We start from the raw sequence: 11,775 nt of genomic DNA on the forward strand, positions 1-11,775 counted from the left end.
GTGTGTGTGTGTGTGTGTGTGTGTGTGTGTGTGTGTGTGTGTGTGTGTGTGTGTGTGTGTGTGTGTGTGTGTGTGTGTGTGCATGTGTGTGTGTGTGTGTGTGTGTGTGTGCGTGCATGTGTATGTATGACGAGGGGGGTCGAAAATAACTCAGGCAGCGATTACCGAGGATATAATTATACAGGTCTACTATATTTATGTTACGCGCAATCTTTCGAACTGCGCCGTGCACTTGCGATATCGCTCTGCACTGCATCTTAAAATGAGTCAAACTGACACTATATGAACAAACGCGGCGATTGTGAGGGTAATTCCGCCCCCAGATCTTGTTCTCGATATCATTATATTAACTGCATTAGCATTTCCGTGCCCATAAAACGATACAAACAATGAAATTTACTTCCTATGATAAACATTGTAAGTTTAAGACCGGATTGGAAGAGCAATTTGCGTGAAAACCGTATACAAATAGAGGTGATCGACAAATAAAGTGTAAATAAATTGAATAACTCACAGCTAGAAAACCGTTCATTATACCAGGGGTTAATAATGACAAATTGTCATTGTCATAATGACAATTTGTCGTTATTAACCTCCTGATTATACCTATCTCCATGACACATTTTTAGGTCAGCGCAATAGAGTTACATAATGACGAAGTTAAATACAGTATAATAGCATGAAAAGGCGTGTCGCTGTAAATCTATTGATATCAGCTATTAATTTCTCTTTCGGGTGCGCTACAAATTCACACACACACACACACCCACACACTTTCACAGTTTTTTTGCGTAACCTCGCAGTTGGTTGCGCCTTCTGATGCCGTATTTGTTAAACTTGGTGTTGGTATTTATACTCCCTCATCATCACGTCATCGTATCGTTTGACGTTCACCACCTCTCCCATCACAGAGATCCCGATCTTGCACAACCATGTGAGGGCGTCGGCATTGTTAAGCGTTACCGTCCATCTGTAAAAACAGGTATATATATATATATGTGAGTGAGTGTGTGTGTGTGTGTGTGTGTGTGTGTGTGTGTGTGTGTGTGTGTGTTGTGTGTGTGTGTGCGTGCGCGCGCGCGTGTGTGTGTGTGCGCGCGCGTGCGTGTGTGTGTTGTGCGTGTGTGTGTTGTGGGTGTGCGTGTGCGTGTGCGTATGCGTGTGCGTGTGTGTGTGCATGGGCGTGCGCGCGCGCGCGTGTGTGTGCCGAACATGGCCTGTGACGATGTCCTATGTTTTGGAAAAACCTGCCACATCTAACAATTCTCACGCGTAAAATAACCTCTAGTATTGCGCAAATATTCGAACAAAATTACACACGCGAGACCCCCCTTTCCTAATACGCACACGCACGCACGAGACACAATTCTCCTGGTTCTCACATATGCCATATATAGACGCGAACGTGGGTTCATGGTGTGCACAAGGGACATCGGCGACGCACGCAAGAGGCCTATGGAGATTCTTTGGGTTCACAAGCTATTTCTCACCTGTTAGGAATGCCTTGGGTACCGAGAAGGACATTACGTGGAGTGAACTTCACCGACACCACTCTGCCACCGCGAACGCCTCCCGACGCGAGCGCCTCCTGGACGACGGTGACCACGTGACGATGGTTGGTGAAGCCAGGCAGATCGAAGCACAGTGTCGTCGGACGAAGTTTGGGTAGAGGCCGCACCTTCTTCTTCGCTTCCTCTTGTTTCACGAAATTCGCCGCCAGACGGCCTAGGCTGCGAGCAGTGGATTTCACCTTTAAATCATCCTGGAACTTACTTAGCTACTTACCATACTGTCATGATACTGAACAGAGCTTTGAATTACCTATAGGGTAAACCAATACCTTTAAATAGTATCGCGGGAAAAGATTTTCATCATGTTTAATTTATTAACTAACCCTAATATCCCATAAACTAATAAACTGATATTCTAACATTTTGAGGTGGCTTATGTGATAGCGGGTAATATGTCAGCATCTACAGGCAGCATGCCTCCACACTCCACCTCTAGTGATGTGTGGAGGAAGGGCAGGTCTGATCTGGTGGGGTTCTGACTCCTCTGTTTCGTCTTTATAGTTTAGCTTTGGATAAAAATTAATGATAACGTTGATCTATTTAATCTTTTCCATGAATGAATTAAGACCTTATTAACAAATGGAGCGGTCCCAAAGTAGTTGTGATTGTTCGTAATGCTGCAATTATTCGTGCATATACAACCCATACGCTGCGATAATTCACACACACACACACACACACCCTACAACACACCACACCACACACACAAACCACACAACACACACACAACACACAAACACACACACAACAACACACCCCCAACAACACCACACACACACACAAACTATATAATATAATAATATATATATATATAGAGGAAGTACTCACGAAACCGTTGTAGATAAAACAAAAGTCAAGGCATATGAATAAGGTGGGTTAAGTTTAATTGGACAAGGCTTTCGAGGTTACATCTCTTTTCAGACAGTCGAGCAGACATATGGAATAGATCAAATATTCACAAGACAAATCAATGCGTGATAGATTAATTCAAAATGAATGAAGTACACAAATTTCGCGACGTTGCCATGATACGGAACGACAAAAGAAAACACGCAAACATAATAATTATACAACACACAGTGATCGATATATAGCGAGAGCCTTTTTTGTCGACATCAAATGGGTGAAAGAGTTGTGCAAAAAAAAAAAAAAAAAATACAAAAAAAAAAAAACAAAACCCATATCTTCAGGTTCAGATTAATATGCTAGAGGTCATGCAGTGGCAGTGTTGTTTGTGACAGGCGTACGGTGGATGTAACTTCACTAACTTGTGTGTTGAGAAATGAGCATAATTAACGGATTAATACAGCAAAAGTATATCGAACAATATAATATGGAGGAAATTAGCAGGTAGAGAAACATTAATCTTGATTTAAGTAGGATAATTTTTAGTGTATTATTTACAGCATTATTTGTTTGAAAACGCGAATCAATGAAAGATGCCTTGATGGCAACATAGTTACCAACTGTCGGTGTTGAGACATAAACCCTGACTGTGTAAATACTACGATAAAGTAACATCCGATTATGAATCTGTTGATTTTTGTTACACTTGAAAATGAGAGAATTTGATGACAGATATTGTGCATAAAATTTAAATTATATACATTATTACTATAAATAATTATAATAATATTATTTTTAATATTTTATATTAATATAATATATAAATTTATTAACCATGGGTTTATCCATATTATTTCGTATGTATACAAACTGATAATGTTTATATGTAACAACGCTCCGCGTGGGTTTATGCTCCTAAAATTGAGCGGACGTGAGCGCTCAAATTGGTAATACACCGTCATTGACACGTAATTTACGCAAAGAGTGGTTATTTGAATGCTGCCGGCACTATACGATCTTTTGACCACTAAACGCAAACACGCCACACACAACCAAACACACACCAACACAACAACAAACACCACACACAACACACAACAACACACAAACGACACACAACGAAGCAATCGCGACTCAAAAATCCCGTAATTACAAATGTTATACGTTCGAATGCCCCCTGGATTCAACACCAAGCCCTAGGATATTAATTTACTTTGCTCAGTCATGTGCGACAGTGAGCTATTGGCAATTGGGTGTACAGTATGGCATGTCAACAAGACACGCACGCCTAATCAAATGTTGGTGATACGGTTGGTATAAAATGGTCAAGCAACCGGGAAACACATGCAATTGAAGGCATTAGATTTAGAGTGTTAACACGCTATCCGCAAGGACGGGTTTGTTTTGCAAAATATTAGTAATTTTGGCTTTTAACGCTTCAATGGACGTAAATGAGGTTCGTCGCACGATATAAATGAATCCACACTATTAATTTGCCAACGCGAGGCCCTTGAACCACAGACCTATTCGTATAAATTGAAATACTGCAAACGTTTACGACACACGGGTATGAGCAGTTGGCTCACGAGGAAGATTGTCAGAGTTGTAAACGGTGCTTGAAAAAAGTGTCGCGGTAGGTTTGATATCAACGTCTGTAGCGAGCATAAAGGTGAGATGTGAAAAGTGTAACGTGCTAATTGGATCGTTTTTGGCATAATTTTACAAATTATACTTAACAATTTTGAGTGTACATGAATTGAAAGGGTGAAATAGGTTAAAAACCAATGGGCATCTGTCATGAGTATTTATTCACGAACCGTTATTAGGGGTTAACATTACGACGCCCAAATTTTAGGCAGTATCTTTTTTAATTTTCTATAGTATAGATCAGAATTGATTTAAGCCACGGTAAACATATAACTAGATAATTTATACGAAGAAATAAAGAAAAAATATCAAACCGTACAATAATAACATCGTGTAATATTCAATCATAGTTGAATTTGGAAGCTTTTGTGTTAAAAAATTTTTGAGGCTGCTATCTTTTTATATCGTAAACAATTGTTGAGAATGCGGAACGCACTATTTTTGTGTGAGCGAGGGGGAGAACGAAGATAAATAGATAAGAAGAATGAAATGTCAGTGGGTTTAAAACAACTCGAGGTAACTAAGTTAAAATTACCAGAGATGATAGCACCATGTCCGAAAGGAAGACTCTCAGACGGATGTAGAGTATGATATAAAATTATAGACCGGGTTGGAAGATGTGACATCAGGTATCGATTGAAATTTTTGCAAATCAGAAAGTTTCATTAGATGCAAGGCTCCAAAAACAGATCACATTACGAGAAAGAGCTCGGTTTGAGTCAGTGAAAAGACGCGAAACATTTTTTATTCAAATTATCAATTAATATATATAATATATTGATATATTAATATATATAATATATATATATCATAAATTATATATATATAGAAGGAAAGCAGGTATAGGAATAAGGGTGTTTTAAAAGTTTAATTGATCAAGCTTTTCAGAATTACATTTTATAAGAGTAGCAGGACTAACAAATACATACAAATGCGATTATAGATAATCAATTGTAGTCACACATGTGTGTGCGTGAAAAAAAGAAATGGTATGTGTGCGTGTGATGTGTGGAAAATGTGTGTGTGTGTGTAGTTGTAGTTGTTGAAAAACTGTAGTGTGTGTGTGGTGTGTTTGTGTGTGGTGTGAATGTAGTGCGTGTGTTTGTGTGTGTGATGTGTGTGTGTGTGTGTGTCTAATGTATGTGTGTGGTGTGTTTTGTGCAGTGTGTATAATTGCGTGTTCTATTTGTCGTCGTATTTCATTGGACAACGCGGCGTTATTGTAGTGATTATTTATTTCTATAAGCCATGTAATTTGTTTATGATATATTATGATGCTTTCGATGTCTTGCTGACCTGAATGAGAGATGTAATCTCGAAAAGTTGTCAATTAACTTTACACCAACTAATTCATATTCACATTGACTTTGTTTTAGATATATAAATATATAATAATTATAATATATTATAGATATATATATTGCTGGCAAGCTCGTCGCGGTTAAGTCGCTTAGTTGGTTCTCGACATCGCAATCAGGCAGCGCACTGCCGTCGGGATTCAGAATTTTTCGGATCTCGCATCAATCGTTAGTCGAATGCGACCTCGAAGATTGTTCGATGGTGCGTGCGGATCCAGAGCAATCTTCTATATGCTGGATCGTGAACGCTGTCGTGATCGGCTTTCTGAACTATTGACGCTGTACGTTGACCTTAATTGCTTATCGGCATGCCGCTGTCGTGACGTTTTCCTCATCAGGTGACGCTGTCGTGCGACTTATCGATGACATGTGGGGGGCAGTTGTCAGGGACGCTATTCCTGATCGTGACAAGTTAGGTAGTGACGTTTTCCTGAATCGTGACGCATGTTGTGAACGCGTCTCCTGACGTAGAGTCTGTGACAGCGTATTGACGGCTTATCACTGACTTCGTGGACGCTGTCGTGCGTTCTCATGACGAAAATTGTGACGCGTCATTAGACGTCTAATTTGACCCGTTGACGCATCGTGACGCTCATTTCATCTGATGAAGCTGTTGTGTGACGTTCTCCTGTCGTGACGGCTATCGGCAGTTCTCGCCGAGCTGATCCGGCGCGCCCTCCGCTGTAGTCCGTATATTCGTTTCATTCTCACCGAGTAGATGGCAGGTCGTGGTGCGCAGGGTGTCGGCCACGGTGGTTAGGTTCGCTCGGCTACGAAGTAGATCTGTCCACGATATTCGATGATGTTCTGAACGCGCAACGCTGGCGGACATTCCGGGCGGACCGTTGGCACCTCGAATGAATATTCAGGTGATGCTGTGTTCGACAAGGACAAGGATGTGTGACATGTCACTGTACTGGTGTCGTGAGCGGGCGTAAGTCACGGCGGATGGTGACATTGCCGAAGAGCTCTTGCTGTTTCAAGTTGCTGTAGCTGTGTTGTGTGTTGATAGATGGCGACTAGAAGTCCTGACGGCATGTTCGCATCAATTAGTAAGAAGCCCAGGTATGTTGAGCTAGTAATAGGAGGTGTTACAGTAGCAAATGAGCGAATGTTAACGACATAAACCTGAACGATCTTGGGTTCTGATCTTCTTTATTTCTCTCGTTCTATATTATCTATCTATTTCTATTCTATCTTCTATCATATCTATCTATCTATCTAATTATCTACTCTATCTATGCATATCTATCTATCTATATATCTAATTAATTTATCTTCATTATCTATCGAGCTTATCTATCTATTTATCGATCGATTTATATCTAATCTAATCTATCTAATCTATCATATCTATCTATCTTCTATCATCTATCTATATATCTATACTATATATCTAATCTATCTAATTATATCTTCTCTTTAATCTAATCATATTATTATCTAATTCTATCTATTATCTATCTATCTATCTATCTATCTATCTATCTATCTATCTATCTATCTATCTATCTATCTATCTATCTATTTATCTAGCTAGTTAGCAAGCTATCGATCTATCTCTCTATCTATTTATCTATCTATCTATCTATTTATTCATCCTTCCCTCTCTGTGTGTCTCTTTCTCTCCTGCGCTCAATGATCTGCTAGTATACACTAACCTGTGAGTGCCGTAGCGTCGACCACTTGCTGATCTCTCGTGGACTGTTCAGTGGTGGCCGCTAGCAGTTCCTTGATCGGCCTTATTCCAAGCATCTGACACTGGCTGGTCGTGGGCATCTTGAAAAGGCGATGCGAATTTCAGCTAAACTCTACTAAATACACGTCCTGTCACGTTGAAATGTCAAACCTGACGATAAACGTGCTGTGATGATGATATGCTTGGATGAGAGGTTCTACCAGTTCAACTAGTTCAGTGTACAAACACATTCGAACACACACCGTGTGCGTGTATGCGTTCATGTGCGCTATATATAAGAAAGAAGCTTATATACTAAGCCTACTGCTGATGATGGCATCGCAATAAATGTGGTCCATAAGCAGATTAGGTCTGTATAAATCATGAGGTCGACTAACGGCGACTTCATTTTGCCAGCGTCAATAATTGAGAGTTTTGGACGCAGGACGTTGGCGTTCGCTTGGAAACGTCATAATTAAGGTTAATAATTTATGCACGGGGTTGAGTAGAGGCATAGTTAGGAAATGGATCATTTACAAAGCATGCAGATACCGACTTGTGGCGCATGCGTGAACCTATATTTCGGTCTTACGTGGATGCTTGCGAGCATGTACAGTGTCTGCCAAACCGAGTGTGTCATTAAAATTATGTATTTAATTGCAGTAAGCACATAATGTCCAAAATGATTCCGTGGTTCACACCATGTGCTATAGAGTTGCCCCTCATATACTGAGGGAGATCATGAGTTACACTTTCATCATATATCACTACTCATGGACACCCATCTTCATTATGAAATTATAATTTCAAGAAAACACAATTTCTTTTGGCTGATATTGTATGTATTGTATCTATGTGCATTAGTATTATAGAGCAAGGGACCTGTGGCAGGGCAGTGCCGCCACATTCAAGTAGCGAGGTCGCGGTTGGTTGCTTAAAGGGCATTAATGTTAATAATAATGTTAATAAGTAAACTTAATAAAGTTAATAAAGTAATAAGGTTAATAAAGTAAACTTAATAAAGTTAATGTAGTAATATGTTAAAAGGCGGTATTAATGTTAACTTCAATTACTTCTTTTGCTAACTGATAATTATATGCCCCCAATTTGTATAATATACATATTATGTATGTTATTGTGTGTGTGTGTGTGTGTGTGTGTGTGTGTGTGTGTGTGTGTGTGGTGTTGTGTGTGTGTGTGTGTGTGTGTGTGTGTGTGTGTGTGTGTGTGTGTTTGTATGTGTGTGTGGGCGCGCCTCCGCGCTGTGTTTATAATATAATTATTATATTATTATTTTATATTACACTGCTGTATTTCTGTAAATTCTTTGGTCATATATATTATATATATATATATATATATATATATATACATAAAAAAGTCAAATAATAGATTAATGGTGTTTAAAATTTAATTAACGAGCTTTCATTATGTACATCTCTTCATCAGGCAATTCAGCAGACATTGGAATAGAACCGTAATAAAAATACAATGCGTTACAGATAATCGAAATGATATAATTCAAACAATTCGGGCGTTGCCATGACGAAAGAACACACAGACACGCACGCACACACGTACGCATGCACGCACGCACGCACGCACGCACACACACACATACACACACACACACACACACACACACACGCACACACACACACACACACACCGCACACACACACACACACACCACACAACACACACACACACACATTCACACACCACACACACACATACCACACACACACAACACACACATCACACACAACACACACACACACACACACACACACATACACACACCATGGTTGCAGTACTGCAATTTTATCACAAATAAATCTGTGTATACATCACAAGATATAATGATACAATAATAATTAAGATAATATTTTACGTAGCCCCACATTCTTTTTACGCTGGTTCATTCATAATAAGCGTCTCAAAATAACGGATTGTTTAGCATCAATAGTCTCATGGCAACGCATTGTAGCTGTAATCGCCATCGTTTCAGAATACAATAAAAACCCCTAGTATAAGGCACAGACTAACGGATAGGTTAAGCGATAGGTATCCGTTAGTCTGTGGTATAGGTACGTTAATTATTTAAATGCGTGAATGTTAATTGGTATGCTGCCATTTTTATAGTGAGTAATCTTAGTCTAGAAAGGTCACAGAACCTTCGAACATTCTAACATATTGTTTCGAAATAATTCTAATGCAATGAAACAATCATTTTCGAGCAGTTGATGAGTTTTTACATAATCTGTGAAGCGACAGGTTCTGAGTGTGCCAGGGAGAGTTAAGTATGTCTCACATATCTGCTAGCATCCAACTCGGAGCACTTCTTTTTGTCGCTGTCCTCGCACGTCGAACGTGTTCGTCGAGAACCTAAGTGCGTCGGCGAATCACTACGAATCGTCGCTGACGTAAACATCCGGTTTCGTCCGCCGGCGACGTCAATACGTCCCGGACCCGTCTTCCCAAAACAGAATCGAAATCACATTCACGGCGATGCGCAAAACCTTCAAGCTGATCCTCGAAAATGGCGACGGAGTGCTGTCGCGTGATGGCAGCGCTGCTCTCCGGCGACGGGGCAGCGCTGGGTGTCGGCCGGGAGACTGTCGCGGTGTTTCTATCGCGGGAGTTGGAGGGCGACCCTCGCTCGTTCGTTCACGGCGCTCTCCTTAATGGCTCGTTCAGCGGTGTCAATCCACGCGCTAAGCGACACCGTACTACATCGAACCGGCGGCCGAGCATCCAGAACTCGCAGCTTCCGGCAATCGCAAGCGCCGCTCACGTCGTCTTCACACCAAAGCGACGATGACGACGTCGGCGGCGAACGCCACGCATCGCGCGTGCGCGTCGGCGAGACTCGAGGAGCGACTCAGATCACTGAGGCCGTTTCGTGTCGTCGAGCGACAGCGAGTCGTCGCCCCCTCGCGCGGCCGACGTCCGCGCCGCAAGGTAGCGCCGTCGCGCGCAGCTGCATGCTGCACGTCGTCGCCGACCACAACGTTCTACGAGCGCGTCGCAGGTCCGGACGACAACGCCACCGTCGCCGAGATGATCTTTCACGGTCGAGGAGGTCGACGCCATCTTCCGCGCGACCGACTTCGACGGCGACGGCGACGTCGACAACGTCGGTTTTGTCGTCGGCGCCCGTGACGATTCACCGCGACGGCGTCGGCGCCGGACTACGCTCTTGCCGGTCACCATGGCGACGCAGAGGATGTTCTCTACAGCTTCTCTAACTACGACTTCGACGACCATCTGCCTCGGCGTACTCTTCACCTACCGCGACTTCACCGAGGCGTCATCGGGTTGGCCTGGTCTTGCCCGATCCAGCTTTCGAGGCATCCCGGCGGGATAATTTGTTCGCCAGAGAGCGACACCTGACGACGTGACAACAATCACTACACCTTCAACACGGGCGCTCGTGACGTTCGTCACGTTTCGGAGATGAGCTTGGGTCGACAGATCACGCGTCAACAACACTCGCGCCGGAAGATCGGCGCACCCTTCGTAGTCCGCACAGCAGCGAACGCGCCGGTCATTATCGACGTGTGCGCTCACGCCGGCGAGTCGGGCAACTACATCATGTACGCGAGCGCCGGTGTCGGCCGCCAGGTGAACAACACATCGCTTCTCGCGTGCAGCCGACGCAGCGTGGCACGGACGTGCTGCGATGAAGTCTGCATTGCATCGTCGACGGATGCGGAGCCGGTGTGGCGGCAACAACCGTCGTCGAGTCGGGCGAGGAGTGCGACTGTGGCGCCCACCTCGGCTGTGTCGGCGGCACGTTGACGGCCTGCTGCGCGCCGCAAGGGGGCGTCTGGCGACGTCGAAGAATGCACGTGCGGCGTGCGACCTGTGGACTACGCCTGCTCGCACGTCGCTTTCGCAACGCCTGCTGCAGCGGCCACCTGTCAGGTCGTGGCACGCAGGCAGGCGGCAGCTGTGGCCGCAGACGCGACGTGAGTGGGCCGCGAGCGCTTACTGCGATGGCGCCATTAGTCGCCATGGCCCCGCATCGCGCACCGTGAACAACGCACGGCGGCGGGTACGGCGTGAAGTACGTGCTCTCTAGGACAGAAGGCGCGAGCAAGCGTCTGCAAGACACAACCTGCGCCGACTGGCTTCTGCACGCGAAACGGCCCGCCGTGTCGCCGCGATGTGTTGCGGGGTGTTGGGCATCGATGGGGACGACCGGCGTCTGCCTGCCAGCGCCGCGTATCGCCTCGAGGGAACCACACGCGCAAGCGCGACGCGTCAGCCGTGGCAACGAGTACAAAGGTTTTGGCGAGCGAACACGGTCGGCGTGCGTGAACGGGCGACCAGTGACGACACTGCGACAGCGTCGTCGACCGCGCTCGTCACGACGAACGCTGTCGGCTCTGGCTGGGCGCGACTACGTGGTTGCTACGCGATCGTTTGCCGTCTTCGCCATCGTCACTCGTCTCGCTTGTCGCTGTTCACGAATGCACGAGCCGACGCAAGCACGAGCCGTTCCGCGCTGATCGGCGTAACGGCGCGGCACGCATGAACGACCGCTCTGCGGGGAGCGCAGCGACAGAGGCGCGCCAAACGGGAGAAACTCGACGAGCTCGAGCTCAGCAGCACATCTAAGCGACGGCGGGGAGATAACAAAGGCGTCGGCGGTGACGGTGATGGCAGG

At 44.4% G+C, this 11,775-nt stretch overlaps 1 protein-coding gene across 1 annotated transcript in view; it reads right to left on the reverse strand.

The window, feature by feature from the left end:
- LOC106810773 (UDP-glucose 6-dehydrogenase-like) overlaps window positions 1–1,796 on the reverse strand; it is a 16,950-nt gene extending 15,154 nt beyond the window's left edge. The window contains exons 1-2 of the mRNA XM_014814222.1: window positions 1,786–1,796; window positions 1,544–1,730 (exon numbers count right to left, since the gene is read on the reverse strand). Of these exons, the coding sequence (XP_014669708.1) occupies window positions 1,544–1,730; window positions 1,786–1,796 (198 nt within the window). The remainder of the gene's footprint in view (window positions 1–1,543; window positions 1,731–1,785) is intronic.
- Window positions 1,797–11,775: the final 9,979 nt, after the last annotated feature.

This window comes from Priapulus caudatus, unplaced genomic scaffold (genome assembly GCF_000485595.1).
Source record: "Priapulus caudatus unplaced genomic scaffold, Priapulus_caudatus-5.0.1 Scaffold472, whole genome shotgun sequence".
Taxonomy (NCBI): Eukaryota; Metazoa; Priapulida; class Priapulimorpha; order Priapulimorphida; family Priapulidae; genus Priapulus; species Priapulus caudatus.